We start from the raw sequence: 18,575 nt of genomic DNA, 5'->3' as shown, positions 1-18,575 counted from the left end.
GACGTTCTGCTTTTGAAGTATAACCTTCCTCCCCCTGTCTCTGCCCCCCTCGGTTCATTGCAAGCTCTGCCAACTTTCCTTTAACGTCTTGCTTTTCTAATATTTGAAACCCCCCTCTTTTAAATCGCCTTTAGGCCTTGAACTTGGCTAATTTTTTTCTTTTTTGAAGAGTATTCTGTCATTAGAAATTGCAGTGTTGAACGGTGTTCTCCATGAGCATTGTTTCAGGGTTAAATAGGTTAAGAGTCAGGAATAGCCCATACATATTAGCTGTAACTGTTAAAAATGCCAGTGCATTACATGCCAAATGCAACAGTTTGAAAAGCTGAAGCCTTTTCTTTCAAACTTTTGCTTTTAAGTCATCATTCCCATTTAGGGCAAAGCAGTGCAGAGAGCCATATGGGCAAGAAACAAATTGTGAAGATGATATTGAAATATCACTTTTCCTAAAAATCCTTTCCGTCCTAGAACACAACCATGCCATCAAACATCCTCCATGTTTTCTAATTATCCTAACCCTAGCTAAGGGTTTGACTAAAGTCCGTTGCCTTCAGCAGTTGGTTGAAAGGGATCGGATCAATAAGATGATCTCCTCTCCTCAGGATGAAATGTTTCCCTCCAACTTGCTCCTTTGCCACTCTGATGGTGCTGCAGCCTGCCTGCTCGGATGTCGTCCCTAGGGGGCGCTCTTACAGCTGGGGGGGGAGCTCGATTTCAGCTGTAGCACCCTCTTTCCGTACGCTTCCTCGTCCTACAGGCGTCTGGGTCCGTGTCAGGTTTTTGAACCGGCAACCTTCCAGTCACAGGCACAGATCCTTAACCACAGAGCCACCAAAGAGATGTATAGCCAATTTGAACCGAGATCTTCGCCGACCACAGTCCGTTCGGGAGATGTGAACCCAGACTCTCGCCGACCACAGACCAGCGCCCTTCACGACAAGCCACAGAGCCACAATTGTCTCGCGTTTGCCCGCATTTGTCTCAGGCGGCCCTCCTCCAGCCTTGCTCATCCAAAGGACGGCGCCTGTTAACAGTCTCGTGTCCCCCTCACTATACTGGGGCATTAGGACCCACACAGACCGCAGGGTGAGCGCCCCCTGCTGGCCCCACTAACACCTCTTCCAGCAGCAGCCTCAGCTTTCCCAGGAGCAGTCTCCCCTCCAGGTACTGGCCAGGCTCACACCTGCTGAGTCTCCAGTGGGGCTGCGGGTTTGTCCTTTGTCTTGTACTCATGCAGTAGCTCCAATATTCTGCACTGTATTTCCTGTGCTTCTAGCTCTGTTTACGTTACTTTAAGCGACACACTGACGGCAGACTCTTGCAAGAAGACACGGGCTGTATTTTGACACTTTATTGGCAAAAACGTGGAAAAGTGCAAGTCTAACAGTCAATAATAAGACTGAAGATTTAACGAGAGGGAGCAGTAAAAAAAAAAAGTAGGAATCCCATATAGAAATGCAGCATAAAAAATATTCAAAATGCCCTTTATTTCCAAAGTCAGCATTTCACTTTGTCTGTGACAGGTGCAGATCAGCTTTAGGCTGCTAACAATGTTTTTAAAAGCAAGTTTTACAGATTTTTAAGGTGCAGATCTAGCAAGAGAACACAGAAGAGAAATGCCATCTTTTCACAGGATCTTTTTAATCTTGCCTATGGCTTCTCCCCTAGAGTAGAAGGAGTAAGAAAAAAGACGAGACTCTTATTTCACATGCTGTGCGTTAAAACAACCCAGGAGACAGGCACAGTTGTTCAAACGCTAGAGATATTATTCTCCATCAGGCTTTCTGCTGAGTACTTTTCCAACTTGGTGTGGAAACAGTCCGGATCACTTACCGTTAGGGGCAATTAAAACCGATTTTTTTAAGCTTACAGTGGATTACAAAGGATCTGTGCTCTGCAGTACAAAAAAGCAGCCTTTTATCATGATCTGCAGAGAAGAGCAAAAAAATGTTCATGATGAGGGATTGCCTGTCAATTAGGCCTGGTTGATTCATGCAATTGAACAGCTACTGCAATACTTCCTATTGGCTGCATATGTACTGTATAGTTCACCTTGAGTATTCGAAGACTCGGCTGCAAGGTAAATTAAAGGTTTAGAAGCCTCATCAGAGTGCCCTTGCATGGATAACATCCCAAATTGCTAGAATAACTGAAAACACAACTGAAGGCACCCCGAGTCTCAAAGCTGATTCCTGGAGAGTGTGGTGTGTTCTGCTTTTATGCATGGATGCTCCAGCTACGGTGCTCAAGGGAACGTTTCCGCAGGTCTTTCCTCCCGGCGGCTGTCAGGGTGTATAACGCTGCCCTAGGACTGTTAGCCCCTCATCTGCTAATCTATGGACAGCATGGTGCTCCATTGTACTTTTTGAACAATCTGAATGAACCATATTTGCACAAATTTTATTGTTTTTACAGTGACTATGATCATCATATTTTGCACACACCTATGTATTTATTTTTATTTATTTTGTATAATTTTTCATCTATTCTGATGTCTGTTTTTGCTTGTCTTGGGCTAGACTGTTGTAACACATCAACTTCCCTTTGGGATCAATAAAGTCTTATCTATTTATCTTAAGGTCCAAACTCAGTAAGTCAACCCATTAACCTCATTATGGACTTCATTGAACTAATAAAGGTTTTTTTCGTTTCTTAAGATCTTTCACAGTTGGTTACAGTACACGTTGGTACACCTCCGAGCCTCGTTAGGAGCACTGTCATTATCCTGTTTGTTAAATAATTAGAGCAGGTCCTGACACCCCTATTCTAAGTGAAATGTTGATGCTCGTGTTGCCCATTGGAACTCCTGATTGTGTCTAGGATGTCTGCACTGCAGTGTAAAGAGCAGCTGCCCCAAAATGCCTTTTACAGCAATCCACTGCAGCGTGGTTTGAGAGGAGAGAAATAAGTATTACAAAGCTGACCTCAGACTGAAAGAAATTTATATTTTAAAAAAGCATGACACCTGTGCTCAACTGAGTAAATACTGCAACACATTTTTTTTCATCGATCAGTTATTGAAAATAAAAAAAAGGTTACAAAACCAACTGAAAATAAGTAATTCAGTGGTTTTCAAAACTATGCATATCTGTCGGAAAGTAAGAATCACAAAGTCCACATACTTCTGATGCCTCTGTGTGCATGAGGTCACAGTTCCCAAAGGGTGACTCTCGTTGTACCAAAGACAGGAAACAACGTGTTGAATTATCAAGCGCCCTGGCATTCTTTAAGTGCTAGTAAAGTATAAGAAATCTCTTTTGGTTTTTGAGGGCTCTTGTCTCAGGTGCAAGAAATCGCACGTCTTGCCTTAAAGCCAGGTCTTCATCCCCGGTCCTGAAGAGTTTCGCCAATTCACTGCTTGGAATCCAGCGATGGCGAAACACCATGTTTACTCGAACCAAGATCCTTTTAATAAGGTGACTTTTTTTTAAATAAAGCACTTAAAAGATCATTTGGCACCAAAAAACAAAAGTGAAGATACAGCATCCCTCCAGCTAGACTCGAGTTCCCTTTAATTGAACCGGTGACTTGCTTCCTTGATTAACTTACAAGTGTCGCCCAGTTGAGAGACGATAAAACAGGCGATTCAAGATGACTTAGTAGACCAACTGTCAGGACATCCTGTGACCCTCGTCCCGCGCCAGAATTCCTAAAAACTCGGAATTCTCTCTTTTACCTGGACCATCATTTCTGGAGTCGAGCTTCCAGTCCAATTTTTTTTCCCAGGTGGCCAGGAAAGGGCAGCTCTTGTCTCAAAGCGAGACAGCGCTACGACCTGCCCGGACGAGAGCTGGGACGTTTGTTCGTTTTTACCTCTGTGCTCGCGGCGGCCGGGTTTTGAAGGAATCGGGCGATTTCAGTCCGTCAGTACTGGGGGAGGGGGGGGGGACGCTGCCGCCGCCGATCTGAAAAGTCGGTCCGAGCCCCCGGAGCTGCGCGGATCTTCCGAAACCTCCGATAGGGGCCTGGGATTTCAGAGTCTTTCAAGAGAAGGCACCAACGGGTAACGTCCGGCACACGAAGGAACAATCTTGGTCCTCGATGTTTTAAGGTCACAAGGGGAGGGGGGAACAAACTTATTTGACCAAGGGATCAGCAGCCCTTTTTATTGGGGGTCTTTGTTTCAGTCTCTGCACTGGTCTCGGAGGGGGGGGGGGACTGTGGGGGGTCAGCTTGAGCAGAAAGAGAAATCCGCCAACGGAAGCACTGAATGGAAAGCGTGAGTCCCGCCCCTTGGCGTTGTCGGACGTGGCTGGGAAATGCGATTTATTCATGTTTTTGGTGTCTGTCGTACAAGACGTCTGCGCTGCGTCCAGACGGTTTTGCTTCACTCGTCCGGGAGACGATAGGAGAACAGCCAGTTAGGAAGAGGCCTCGAGTTCAGTCAGGATTGCGGGGATGCGCGAGTCGACTCGCCCTGCTGACGGCTCCTTTCGGACGGGCGGCCAATCAGGACGCCGGGTGGCAGAGCCTTCTGGGAGTCGGCCATTTTAAATAAGGTACCTGGGGCGGATGCTACAATCTGTGTGCGGGCTTTTCGGTGTCTCTGTCCCGGTCCCACCCCCTCCCCGACACGACGACAGCCGGGAATCTGTGTCGCCCGTGAACTCTACCTCTCCCCTCCTCCTCGTCTCGGCAGGGCCCCAGAGGCACCCTGCCGCAGGAATGCTGGGAAATGACTGGAAGCAGAAGGACAATGACCTGCTGGGAGACCCGTGAGCTGGACGAGCCTCGGGGAAGGGTGGGGGGAAGGCAGAGGGGAGCTGGGGGGAATGGAGACAGAGAGAGACGGGGGGGGGGCAAGGGGGAGAGAGAGCGCAGGCGCCCAGCGGGGGGCGCTAGGGAGCCCGGCCGCGGCGCACGCAGACGTTGGGCTTGGCGGCGTGGCTGAAGCCCTGCTTGCACAGGCACTTGTAGGAGCCCGGGACGTTGACGCAGCGGCCGTTCTGGCAGGGGTAGGCCCGCGCGCTCAGTTCCGCGCACTCGTCGATGTCTGGGGGGAGGTGAGAGAGAGAGAGAGGGGGGGGGGGAACACGTGTCAGCGACTCCATTTGGCACCGCCACCTCCCGAGGAATTCTCTGCTCTTTCAAATGTGTGTCCCCACAACCCTAACTTTAGACTCCACCGAACCCGTCCCAACAGTCACTGCAGGGGGGCCTGGTTTGGTAGCTTGAATACATGCAACACAGCAAAAACAGACTGAGCAGGACTGTGAAGACCAGCACCATCGCTGGTGCAAAACAGCTACAGAAGGCAGAAACAAGCAGCGCAGAAGACCAGTACAATCACCGCCCGTCATCACCTTACACAGCGGAGATCATTTCGAACAACATGACACCTTCCATCCAGATCTATCGATTTAGACCACCTCGATTCAAGTGCAGTACAACTAGGCTATCTTTTATTCCCACAGCTATAAACCTGCTTTATTTGGAGAAAAAAAATCATTGCATATTTTATTTATATTTATATTTTATCTCCTAATGCATGTCTCTTATTAGGTAATGGGTTCATGTGGTGTTAAATGTATTGCGTGCTTTCTTGATTCTGCCTGCAAAGTAAATTTCGGTATCTGGGACAATAACAGAAGGAAGCTCATTTTTCGGTCCAAAATGAATCCAAAACTAAGCAGCTGTTTGTGTTGGGAGAGCCTGGTGGGGGGGGGATGTCTAGCCCAGTTGCTCTGACCCCTGTTTCAGTGGAAGGTCTCTTAAGTGCTGGAGCACTGTTCTGCCATCACTATGGCCAAAAGAGAGGAGAGAGAGATGGATGATGGGAAAGGACGCAGCAAGAGGGGGAATGATGGGAAGGGAGGAAGGAGAGAACTTCTTTTCACAAAAAAAATACAGGACATCACAAATTAGAAAGCTTTACATTAATATACATACTTAAAACAGTATATATGATCACATCTCATTACATTTTGACACGGTACCAGTTACATAGCAACAATTTCTTTTTTTCTGGTGCAAATCACATTCTTTACTTAAAAAGGAGAGATTCGATTTTTAAGAACTTTATTTTCTTTTCACAAAAAAATACAGGAAATCACAAATCAGAAAGCTTTACATTAATATACATACTTAAAACAGTATATATGATCACATCTCATTACATTTTGACACGGTAACAGTTACATAGCAACAATTTTCTTTTTTTCTGGTGCAAATCACATTCTTTACTTAAACATGATAATGTTTTTCACAGTTTCTTGAGATATTGACCTATGCTCTCTATTTCCCACAGACTTTCTGCTTCCTCCCTCCCTTCTCTCCACAGATCTCTGAGGTAATAGTTCTCTCGGGTGATGAACAGGGCCAGGCTACCTGCTGCCTTGACTGGGACCTCGATGCCTTTGAACAGCCCCATGTTCCTCACTCTCCACAGGGCGTCTTTCCCACTGTTCACCACGGCCCAGATCCTGTCAAACACGTCAGGGGGAAGTTTGACAGGAGAGATGCCGTATATGATGAAAGCAGCGGTCAGGGTAAATTGGGGCGAGAGAGCCTGCAACCAATCTTCAAACTGTGCCCAGAAGGCCTTAGCAAAAAAGCAGGACCACAGGAGATGGGTCACAGTCTCCTCCTCGCCGCAGCCCACCCTAACGCAGCGAGGGCTGGGGGTGAGGCCCCTACGGTACAAGAAAGTTCGTACCGGTAAGCACTGGTGGACGACACTCCAGGCTAAATCTCTGTGAATGTTGCACAGAAATTTAGAGGATGTGTGTTTCCACACCTTCCTTGTTTGGGCTGATGTTAAAATGCCCACAGGGGTCTGCCTATTGTTCTGGGGTGCTACGAAATCTTCCAGTTTTTGGACGCTGACATCTCGGAGGGGAATATGGCCAATTGGGTGAGATCTTAGAAAACTTTTAACTGTCCCATAAATTGCAGGGCATGTGTCAGAGAGTGGGACGTCCAGCTTGGGTCTGACACCCCACACTCTGAACACCTCCCTACCTACCCAGAGCCTGGAAAAATAAGTCCAGGTACGCGCTGCAGGTGCTGTTGCAAAGCCTCTCAGCACAGAGGCCAGGAAAATGCACAGCAGCTTCGTAGCAATATCTGGGACAGACTTCCCCCCTGAGGGTAGCGGCCTGTACATTATTTCCCTTCTGAGTCTTTCCTGCTTCCCACCCCATAGAAATTGAAACATCAATCTCCTCAGCACCGCCGCAACACGGTGTGGGATTGGGAAGGTAGAAGCCAGAAAATTCAAGACAGGCAAGAGCTCGGCTTTGATGACCAGCACCTTCCCTGTCATGGTGAGGTCTCGGTCCTTCCATTGCATCAGTTTTTTGTTTAAGATTGGCAATTTGTTCTGCCAATTTACTGTTCCCATCTCTTCTCCAAAATACACCCCCAGGACCTTAATTCTCTTCTCTTGCAGCCTGAGATCATGTCCTTCTTTTGGCTCCCTCCAGTTCTGATAAAAAATCTCACTCTTAGATGTGTTAATTTTTGCGGAGGAAGCCAAAGAGAACCGATCACAGCACTGCAGAGCTCTGCTAATTGAGGCATTGTCAGAGAGGAGCAGAGTGACGTCATCCATGTATAGAGATGTCTTTACCTCTCCTCCCCCACTTCCAGGCACTGGTATCCCATTAATGGCCTGATCCTGGCGCAAGGCACAGGCTAAGGGCTCCATAGCCAAAACGAATAACAAGGGGGATAATGGGCAGCCCTGCCTCACCCCTGAACAGACTTCAAAGGTGCGTGATCTATTGCCATTAACCATGACTCTGCTGTTGCTACCTGTGTACAGCAGGTTAATCCACTTTCTCATGATGGGGCCAAACTTCATGTGCTCAAGTACCGATGTTAAGTACTGCCGGTTTAGGCGGTCAAAGGCCTTTTCTAGGTCTACACCTAAAATGCACAGAGGGAGGGAGCGTTCCTCAGAGTACAGACAGACATCCCTCAACAAGGCCAGGTTGTCGCTCATCAGGCGTCCTGCTATCCCACAAGTCTGTTCTTTCCCTACCAGTGAGGCCACTACATTTTGTAGGCGCAGGAAAAGGGCTTTGGACAGGATCTTAGTGTCCACGCCTAACAGGCTGAGGGGTCTCCAGTTCTTTATGTCATTTTTTGCTCCTTTCTTAAACAAGAGAGAGATAGTGCCTTCTCTTAAGGAGTCAGGCAGCAATTCTGTCTTGTAGCTTTCCTCGAATAGGAGCAGTAGCGGATCCTGAAGCAGATCCCAAAAGGTGCAATAAAATTCTTTAGGGAGCCCGTCAGCACCCGGAGTTTTCCCCTTCTGTAAGCTCTCCATAGCCTGTCTCAGCTCTTCTACTGTCAAATCCCTCTCAAGTACTTCCCTATCTTCTTCACTCAAAATGTTTTCTAGCTTTGAGGTAAAAAAATGAATATCTTCATCCTTTACCTCTGTAGAGCTGTACAGTCTTGAGTAGAAGGCCTCGGTGCAGGAGAGGATGGCACTCGGCTCTGTTCTCTCTCGTCCCTCCTCATCAACTACACTTTCCATGACAGTCTTGGAGCCTACCACTTTCCTGAAAAAGAAGCGAGTACACTTCTCATTTTCTTCCAAGAACTGCACTCTGCTTCTTAACAGCACTCCTCGACTACTTTCTTCGGCTATGCTCCGGATGTCCTTTTTTAAAAGGGCGATATCCTCGAGCACATCGAAGCCACTGTGCAGCATCGTGTAGAGACGCTGCAGCTGCCTCTGTTTCCTGGCTAGCACTCCTCTCCGTCTGGCAGCAGCCTTCCTTCCCTCAGCCATGAAAAAGGCCCTTGTCCTCACCTTCACCTCCTCCCACCACTCTCCTACTGACCTGTACAGACACTGCAAGGACAGCCACTGTGATAGTTTCTCCTTGTAGCGGGATAGTGATAGTTTCTCCTTGTGATAGTTTCTCCTTGTTGATGTTGCAGGAGTGTGCTTTAGCCTATCAAGAGAGGTATAAAAGTTTTGAAGATAGGTGGGATAAAGGGCCTTCTGTTTGGTCAGGGGACAATAACAACAGAGCCTCTGGCGTGGCCATTCTTTTCAAAGGATGGGCATTCAAATTGAAAAGTATTCAGAGGGTCATAGATGGCAGGTTGCTGTGTGTGGATGTGGAATGGGGGACCGTTAACCTGCGGCTAATCAATGTGTATTGCCCTACTGACGTAGGAGGAAGGGTGGAGCTACTCAAGGCACTCTCCCCCCTATTGTTATGCAGCACAGACGTGATAGTGGGAGGGGATTTTAATTGTATCTTAGAGCACACAGACAGGCAGTCTAGCTCGCCGATAAAATTGGATTCCAGCTCACTGGCCCTGCAAAACTTAGTTCAAGACTTTAAACTCTCAGACACATATAGATGTATATATCCCACAACAGCAGGATATACATGGTCAGGGAGGAATAGCAGCTCCAGAATTGACTATTGCTTTGTCTCAGAGAGAGTGAAAGTTGTTGGGGTCACTCTTCAGCCTGTCTTCTTCTCAGATCATCAGGCTTTAGGGTGTAGAGTGGAACTCCAGGGCGGGACTGTCTTTGGCCCAGGCCTCTGGAAACTCAACACAAAGCTGCTAGAGAACGAGGGGAGGAAGGAGAGATTTCGATTTTTAAGAACTTTATTTTCTTTTCACAAAAAAATACAGGAAATCACAAATCAGAAAGCTTTACATTAATATACATACTTAAAACAGTATATATGATCACATCTCATTACATTTTGACACGGTAACAGTTACATAGCAACAATTTTCTTTTTTTCTGGTGCAAATCACATTCTTTATTTAAACATGATAATGTTTTTCACAGTTTCTTGAGATGTTGACCTATGCTCTCTATTTCCCACAGATTTTCTGCTTCCTCCCTCCCTTCTCTCCACAGATCTCTGAGGTAATAGTTCTCTCGGGTGATGAACAGGGCCAGGCTACCTGCTGCCTTGACTGGGACCTCGATGCCTTTGAACAGCCCCATGTTCCTCACTCTCCACAGGGCGTCTTTCCCACTGTTCACCACGGCCCAGATCCTGTCAAACACGTCAGGAGGAAGCTTGACAGGAGAGATGCCGTATCTAACGAAAGCAGCGGTCAGGGTAAATTGGGGCGAGAGAGCCTGCAACCAATCTTCAAACTGGGCCCAGAAGGCCTTAGCAAAAAAGCAGGACCACAGGAGATGGGTCACAGTCTCCTCCTCGCCGCAGCCCACCCTAACGCAGCGAGGGCTGGGGGTGAGGCCCCTACGGTACAAGAAAGTTCGTACCGGTAAGCACTGGTGGACGACACTCCAGGCTAAATCTCTGTGAATGTTGCACAGAAACTTAGAGGATGTGTGTTTCCACACCTTCCTTGTTTGGGCTGATGTTAAAATGCCCACAGGGGTCTGCCTATTGTTCTGGGGTGCTACGAAATCTTCCAGTTTTTGGACGCTGACATCTCGGAGGGGAATATGGCCAATTGGGTGAGATCTTAGAAAACTTTTAACTGTCCCATAAATTGCAGGGCATGTGTCAGAGAGTGGGACGTCCAGCTTGGGTCTGACACCCCACACTCTGAACACCTCCCTACCTACCCAGAGCCTGGAAAAATAAGTCCAGGTACGCGCTGCAGGTGCTGTTGCAAAGCCTCTCAGCACAGAGGCCAGGAAAATGCACAGCAGCTTCGTAGCAATATCTGGGACAGACTTCCCCCCTGAGGGTAGCGGCCTGTACATTATTATAGAGAGGAGTTTGGAGGTGGTGTTCTGTAGGGTACCTACCGATACAGCGCATCCTGGTGTGGTCGAGCCTGAAGCCAGGGTTGCACTCACACATGGTGCCCAGGTAGGAGCGCACGCAACGCCCGTTGGCACAGCTGCACTCGTCCGAGTCCTCTTCTGAACTGTCTCCTTCTGGGAGAGAGGGACAGAGGAGGAGGAGGAGACAAAGAGAAACAGGCAGTGGAGAGAGAGAAAGGGACGATGGGAAAGGGCACAAGGGGGGATGATGGGAGGGGAGAAAGGAGGGAGAAGTATAGGAACAGAGAGGAGAGAGGGATGATGGGAAGGGGCACAGCACGAGGGGGAGATGATGGGAAGGGAGAAAGGGGCACATGAGATGGAGCAAGGGAGGGGTGGCAGGAAGACACAAGTAAATGAGAACAAGAGTTAGGGGGAGGGACCACATAGCAATATGCTACCTAGGTACAATTCTGACCCTGGTGTCCCGAACTCTCTCGTACCTTTAACACAGTCAATGTCTTGACTTCATACGAAGTAAAAGACTATATGTATTAACTATACTATAATAAACTACAATTTACTATACTATAATATATACTATATTAAAAAATAACTCTTTAATTGACTAGTCAGGTTGAAATAAAAACCAGAAGGCCCTGTGGGATCTAGGACTGGAGAGCCCTGCTTTAGAGGGATTTAACTGGTCATTAACTTGATGAGACCCAGAATCCAGGAGCACCCAGGCCGTTCGCCCAGTTCTGTGCAGTAACCAAGCCCAGAGGCGTCTGGGGCCGACGGCGCCAGCTCACCGGGCTTGTAGTTGGAGAACGCAGCCAGGAACTCGCCTTCCCCGTCCGACTCGGTGTCCAGGTGCAGCTCGCACAGCCGGTTGAAGATAACTGGCCGGGACAGAAAGGGAGATGGTTGGCCCCCCTGTCCGCCTTGCAAACGAATCGTCCGGGCTTCGCACATTCGTAGACACAGAAAGGCATGCTGGGAGGGAGGGGGCGCAAACCAGAAAACTGCACCCCCGGGTACACCAAGCAGCTTTCCGATCATGCGATGTGTGCTGGGGACCACATTGACGATGGTGACCGGTCATGAATCCATGATTTGAACCGGCACTGATTTTGCAACACAGGGTAACAGTTCTAGCCTGTCTGTACGCATTTCTTACGAACAATACGGTAACAATTTAAAAATATATAATTTTTTTTTTAAAATGGGAACCGTAGTCCCAATTTCTCAGACCGGGTATTGGATCTCGGTGACAAAAATAAATCCACTGACGGTATCGCAAAATACTTTTGGGAAAATGCTGGAGAGTCTCCGTGTTGTCGAGGGTTTGCACAAATTGTGACATGAAGCAGCCCTTCCTGCTCACTAGTCCCTGTGATGACTAATGCACTGAGATGTACGAGCGAATAAGTACAGGTTGTGCAGCAGACATTTCACCGCAGAAATGTTCCGGCGAGATCCGCAGGCAGGGTTAACCAGTGAGCAGTATTTGCCATTGAAACCGCCTGGGAGAGAAGAGCAGTATTTCTACTGATTTAGAAGAGCTGAATTCACAAGCCTGCTTGTTTAGTGTCACAGGGCCTAGGTTAGGTTACCCTCATCCTAACCCTAACCTTAGCCCTAGCCCTAGCAGCAGGGCAGGGAATCCTGATAGCTTGACTGCACCCTGGGTTACTGGGGGAGTCTGCTGCAGCAGATGGGGGTACCTGAATTGCGTTGGGGGCAGGTGCGGCACTCGGGACCCCAGCCCCGGCCGTAGTGGCAGCAGCACTCGGAGTAGGTGACCCGCAGGCGGTTCTGGGGCATGCTGCAGATCAGGTCCTCGTCCACCTGCAGGAAGCACACGTCCTTGTGGGCAGCAGTGCGGTCTGGTGGAGGACGAGAGGGAGAGAGAGAGAAAGAGACACAGAGACGCCTTACAGGTCTGGGAGCGCCTTCCCAGAATGCCCTCGCTGCGGAAGAACGCTCGCATCAAGAGCAACTGCGTGTTCTGGGGGCGGCTTGTCAACTGGAACACATGCTTAGCTTCACCGGCAGCCCCACTGGAGACTCAGCAGGTGTGAGCCTGGCCTGTACCTGGAGGGGAGACTCTTGGGAAAGCTGAGGCTGCTGCTGGAAGAGGTGTTAGTGGGGCCAGCAGGGGGCGCTCACCCTGCGGTCTGTGTGGGTCCTGATGCCCCAGTATAGTGACGGGGGACACTAGACTGTAAACAGGAGCCGTCCTTCGGATGAGACGTCAAACCGAGGTCCTGACTCTCTGTGGTCATTAAAAATCCCAGGGTGTTTCTCGAGAAGAGTAGGGGTGTTACCCCGGTGTCCTGGCCAAATTTCCCCCTGGCCTTTACCCATCATGGCCTCCTAATAACCCCCATCTCTGAACTGGCTCCATCACTGCTCTTCTCCCCACTGAGAGCTGGTGTGTGAGGAGCGGACTGGCGCCTCATCCAGGTGGGACTGTGCACTGCTGGTGGTGGAGGGGGATCCCCATGACCTGTAAAGTGCTATACTGATGTTGTTATTATTCTAAACGCGTCTCCGAGGAGCAGGCCAGGCCAGATGGCGTCACTGAATCCGTTCTCGAACCCCGGACTGCTTCAGGATCAGCTCTGAAACAAGCCCCCTCACCCGCCTCCCCTCCCAGATCCTGCTGCCCAGCCTTTGCTGACGGAGGCAGCTCTTGACCTCTGGATCGGTCCGGTACAGCTGCCAGGCTGGCGAGACGAGCCGAACAGGTCCGCTCTGCGGTGTCATCTCTGACCTGTTTGCGGCACATTCCTGTATTGACGAATCACCCAGAAGCCAGCAGGCGTGTGCGAGAAACCAAACAGGGCCAACGGGGCTCTTGTGCTCTGGTATGTTCTGTATTAATCAAGGGATTTCAAATCTCCTGAGATTGCATCACTACGACCTTTAACACCTGACATTGATTCGTTTTAGCTAGATTTGTACGGCATACTGCCTTGGACTTTCTATGGGGACCTTCATTCGGATTTGAATCAAGTGTGTAGGATTGGTGTGCAAATCCACATGCATATACCTGTTTGTAGGAGAACAGCACTGTTCAGAAGCCGGAGAGAACACCCTGAGAGAGCAGGCAGGCATCTATTTAAGTACCCGAATTACCTTCTGCGCCCCTCCAAAGACTGCTGGAACGCACTGGAATTCAATAATGGTGGAGTGTGTGGAAGTGTTGTTGTGCTAGGCTTAAGGAATTGAAAAAAAATGCTTAAAAATCAGCCCTACATTCTCGTTTTCGCGATGCAGATAAATGGTAGACGTATTTCTAAATAGTAAACTGTCACATGGGAATTAGTGCTTACTGCCTCATCGCTTCTGGGTCCCGAGTTTGATTTGGGAGTGAGATACCTTCTGGGTGGAGTCTGCACAGTCTGTCCCATGTTCTTGTGAAGAGTACACGTGTTCTTGCCCCTACTATTGGGATTCAATCCTGATCGCTCACAGCACAGCGCCCCTCCCTGGACAGGGGATAACTCCTCCACCACGAGAGAGTTCTACATCTTCCACATGGCCTACATTGCGGGGGGGTGATGTGATGTCACTGCTAGATGTGATGTCACTGCTGGAACTGGTTCAGGCGCGCTGAGGCCCATTACAGTCAAACAGGTTGCTTCCTCTTTCTCCCACCTTCCAAAGACCTGGCTTCTCTGAATTTATCCCTGTGTGCTTGTATGTGGTACATCGGTATGGGGTATCGGGGTATTGGCCTGCCGTAAGCCCTAGGCATCTGGGACTTTCACCAGGAATGAAAGCATTTTTTGGGGGGGAACAGGCGAACCGACAATTTGGGGATCGGATCCTTATAGCCGACAAAATCCACACATTCCACTGGAACAAAAGATCCTGAAGTCAACAGAGTAGCCGCCCTATTCACCCAATGCTGACCTTCGTCTTCGCAAATACTGCAGCCTCACTCATGCAGTTTTTGAGCATGCAATAAGTATTCTTGGTTTTTGATACCGAAAACAGTCACGGCCAAGTCAGATTGGAATGTAGAGGGGTGCTCTCTTTCCATGGTGTTAAACTGTGAGGTTAAATGACACGCGCTTAGTTAGCTGTTTCCCCCAGTTCATGAAAACATAAGAGGTTATAAAAAACAAGAAAACAAGAGGTTATAAATGAGAGACAGAGAGCTGGCCTGCCGAGCTCATCGAGTTGCTAGTGGATACAGTAAGCGACCTACTGATCTCCCTTACGAAAACCTTCAATGTGAAGACAATTTCACTGCTTTCCTTAATATACCCCAATCTAGGGTCTGATGTTTGTTAAAGTAGTCCGGTCAATTATTTCTTCCAACAAGCACTCTACTGCGTCTGTCCATTTGGACTTTGTCCCTGAGCCCTACATAGGCTCAGAAGTCCTGCTAGCCAGGCCTGTTCCAACCCATAGGGGATCACTGGTGCTCATCATCACCTCTGCCTGTGGTGTAATAGTTCTTTAGATCGACTTATTTGACCTCTTCCCACATCTTTGCTGCTATTTTCAGTTAACAGTACCCAGAAAGGGAGGGTATGGAGGTGCAGTGGCGGGTGTTACTGCCTTACAGCGCTGGGGCCCTGGGTTCAGGTCTGGACTTGGGGTGCTATCTGTGTGGAGTTTGCATGTTCCCCCTCTGTTGGCATGGGTTTTCTCTGGGTGCTCCAGTTTCCTCCCGCAGTCCAAAGATGTACTGGTCGATGTAACTGGGTTCTGGGAAAACTGGACCTGGTGTGAGTGTGTGTGTGCCCTGTGATGGACTGGTGTCCAGTCCAAGGTGTATCCAGCCTTGTGCCCATTGCTTTCTGGGATAGACTCCGGCTCCCACGTGATCCTGAATTGGATGGAGCAGTTAGAAAATGGATGCATGGTTACAAGAACTCCACTGATGAACACACTCCTGTTTTGTATTATTCCTAGTCTTGCTACTGACAGCTACTGTGTATTTAACTTGAAACCTGCCTGCAGGATTGTCGCCTCTCCATCACATTGAACGGTACTGCTCAGACTCCTAACAGGAGCTCCGTAACGACACTTTCTGTGTGCACATTTCATTACCATGTAAATCCCTAAGATACCAGCACATGTGACCAGAAAACATCTTTAATTATAGATCTATATATATATAGAACCTATAAATATATATTTTCAGGTCAACAGTAAACTGGTCACTTCATCTTTTGCTAGAAATTTACAAAAAAGATGTAACAGTTTTACAAACTGTAATAACAACACTCTGCTGAGATACAAAGGGTCATAATATTGTTAAGAAGCATCTCCAGGGTGTTTTAATTTTATGAGATATATGGATGTTAAGGAGCTGATGGTGTTGTCTTATTATAGTATCTCAGCTTTGAACGAGAAGAGTAAAATGTTCCTCTTTAACTCATATCTTTTTTGGGGGGAACGGAACTTGGCCATTGAGCACAAGCGCTAAAACCATTCCAGAAAATCAATTTAAGTGGAGGAGATGAGAGATGAATCGCTTTGGGTAGGTATTAACCGACTAGAATCAGTAATGCCACAATGCTGAAGGTAAGCCAAGATGATATTAGGGGTTTTCTAGAAGCAGAATGGTGTACCCAACATGAATATTCAGAGTACACTGTCTACACAAAATACAAATTTATAATTCAGTCAACAGAGCATTTTTCTGACTACCCTGTACATTCAACTAATATACAGCCTCTTCACAAGTCCACCAGATACAAACATCAGAGCAGTATATATTCTATACTGTAGTTTTGCCTAATATAGTGTTTTTATAAAGTCTAAAATTTGGAATATAGACTACAGGACAACACTTTCAATCAGGGATTTCAAATGGAATGTACAACTACTATGAGAGAACAGTCCTGTCGGGACCACATTCCCCAGAACCCTCTGGGGGAGTGAGCTGCTGCTCTCAAGTCACCTGACCAGTTGCAGGAAGACAACTGGTCAGGTAACGGTTCAAAAACCAGGAAGCAGAGGCGTCCTTTGTCAGTCCGTGTGAATGGATGCCGACTGTCTTGAGAGGCTGAGGGCGGAACCCTTGTCTGCACCAAGGCCTGAGCCAGGTAACTTCTGCTAACTGCTTTTTTTAAACAGTCATCTGTTTAAAAAGTCATCTGATCCATTGTCTTTGGGCGACCGATCAGGTGACGGAGAGCAGCGCCTTACTGCCCCCAGAGGATTCTGGGAAATGCGGTCCCGACAGGCCTACTTATAAGGAGCGCTAACTTATAAGCATTAACGGCGAGACCGCGATGAAATATTAACCAGGTTCTGCTGTCAACTGGAATGAATAACATCATAGTCCTGACCACAGCCTGAATCATGACAGTCCTAACTCAAAACATCTAGTTATGCAACATTGTTTATAACTTTGCATTACATCATTAACAACATTATTTTAGACATAAATACATGCTATAGTATACAACAGTATCCTATGTTATTACTTTTTATAGTAATTTATATTATGCAATATCATATTCCTATTATATTATATTGCGCCGCCCTTTCGTACTGCGTAATAGAGTATCCTACACTATTCACTCTGATTTTTTCTTTGTTTTTTTCGGCTTACTCTGAGTCTAGTTGAAAAGAATACAAACTTTGAACCCGGTTCACCACTCAGAAAAAGGGATGCGTGTCATGTTATTAACGGGCAGCGGGGCGAGCGCCTGTACGTGGTTAATCGTTTTGCAAGGCCATCACCGCCAACGGTTTCCGGGTCACATCTTTTCAGAGCTCAGCCACCTCCAGATGCAGGAGAACAAGGCGCTTCAACAGAAAGCAGCGTAGCAGCGTCAAGCGCCTGGCAGGAGGGGGGTCATTAAAAGCTGTTAAATGGATTAAGCCACAGGGCACTGATCCCAGCTGCGCCTGCGCGTGCAGAAGTGCCAGGCAGGAATAGCAGATCCAGGCTCTCTCAGCTTTCCTGCCCAGGAAGATCACAAGCGGGCGAGCCGATCACAGAGCGGGAGATCAGGTGCGAGAGAGAGAGACAGAGACATGAGGACTTGAAGGAAGAGAAGGTCCTTCCCCACTTTCCATCCCTTTAAGAAGGACGAGGAAGAGGAGGGAGCTAGCCTGGCTAAAGGTGAAAGGGCAAAGGTCAAGGGGCAGTGCAGTGCCTAGGGGGTGGACTGCTACAGTATTGTAACAGACATGGATGGTGTAAAATAATTTTGCCAAAAAAGTTAAGACAATATCAGAAAACCCCTTGGTTTTAATTCCCCAAAGAGTATATAAAGATATTCATGGGGGATTGTAGATATCGCAGTCATGTTTTCATAAGCCCAGAGATACTGTAGAGTACAAGGTTCTGAATTCCCTTTCAGTGAATCATATGCAGTTTTATGACCAAAGGCTTTTGAACAAGAACTTACCTTCTTTTACCTCTCCTTCTAACTTCAGATATTTACGTGACCCAAGTTTAGTTTTTACAGGTTCTAACCTTTAGTATTTGTAATAAACGCTTTGAAATTCCTGAGAAATCAAAAGTATAAGGCTTGCGATACACTAGAGGTTAAATATGCGATGGTATAGATTCTGTGAAAACACTGAAGTACAGCATTGCAAATATTAAAGTCAATGCTATAATATGCTGTATAATATATAATGTGCTACAGTGTCTGCTGACCCTCGTCATGTCTATCAAAGCAGGTGAATATCAATATCAATATTGATTTTGATACGGCAACACCAAGACACCCTCTCCTTTAGGGCTTTCATGTCAGCTGGAAGACGGACACCCAGAATTCCAGATTATGGGGGCTGACATCCCTTTGTTCCTGGTTGCATAGGAGATCTCATGTTCTAGTCGGAAATTAGTTAGCCAGAGTCGGACGGGTTCGAACCTGCACACCTCTGCCCTCTGCATCCGAGCAGAGGCTTTTCC

The 18,575-nt window shown here is 47.7% G+C and overlaps 2 protein-coding genes across 5 annotated transcripts in view; one reads left to right on the top strand and one right to left on the bottom strand.

Annotated features, from left to right (window-relative positions):
- Positions 1 to 18,575, top strand: part of LOC148646869 (NLR family CARD domain-containing protein 3-like) — an 823,351-nt gene that overhangs the window by 480,293 nt on the left and 324,483 nt on the right. The window lies entirely within an intron of this gene.
- LOC148646872 (latent-transforming growth factor beta-binding protein 3-like) overlaps positions 1,337 to 18,575 on the bottom strand; it is a 54,324-nt gene continuing 37,085 nt past the window's right edge. The window contains exons 16-19 of the mRNA XM_088609383.1: positions 12,400 to 12,561; positions 11,485 to 11,574; positions 10,715 to 10,846; positions 1,337 to 4,993 (exon numbers count right to left, since the gene is read on the bottom strand). Coding sequence (XP_088465509.1) covers positions 4,839 to 4,993; positions 10,715 to 10,846; positions 11,485 to 11,574; positions 12,400 to 12,561 — 539 coding nt within the window. The 3' untranslated portion in view covers positions 1,337 to 4,838. The remainder of the gene's footprint in view (positions 4,994 to 10,714; positions 10,847 to 11,484; positions 11,575 to 12,399; positions 12,562 to 18,575) is intronic.

This window comes from Lepisosteus platostomus, chromosome 16 (genome assembly GCF_059453375.1).
Source record: "Lepisosteus platostomus isolate fLepPlt1 chromosome 16, fLepPlt1.hap1, whole genome shotgun sequence".
NCBI lineage: Eukaryota > Metazoa > Chordata > Actinopteri > Semionotiformes > Lepisosteidae > Lepisosteus > Lepisosteus platostomus.
This window is presented reverse-complemented; position numbering and strand designations above follow the sequence as displayed.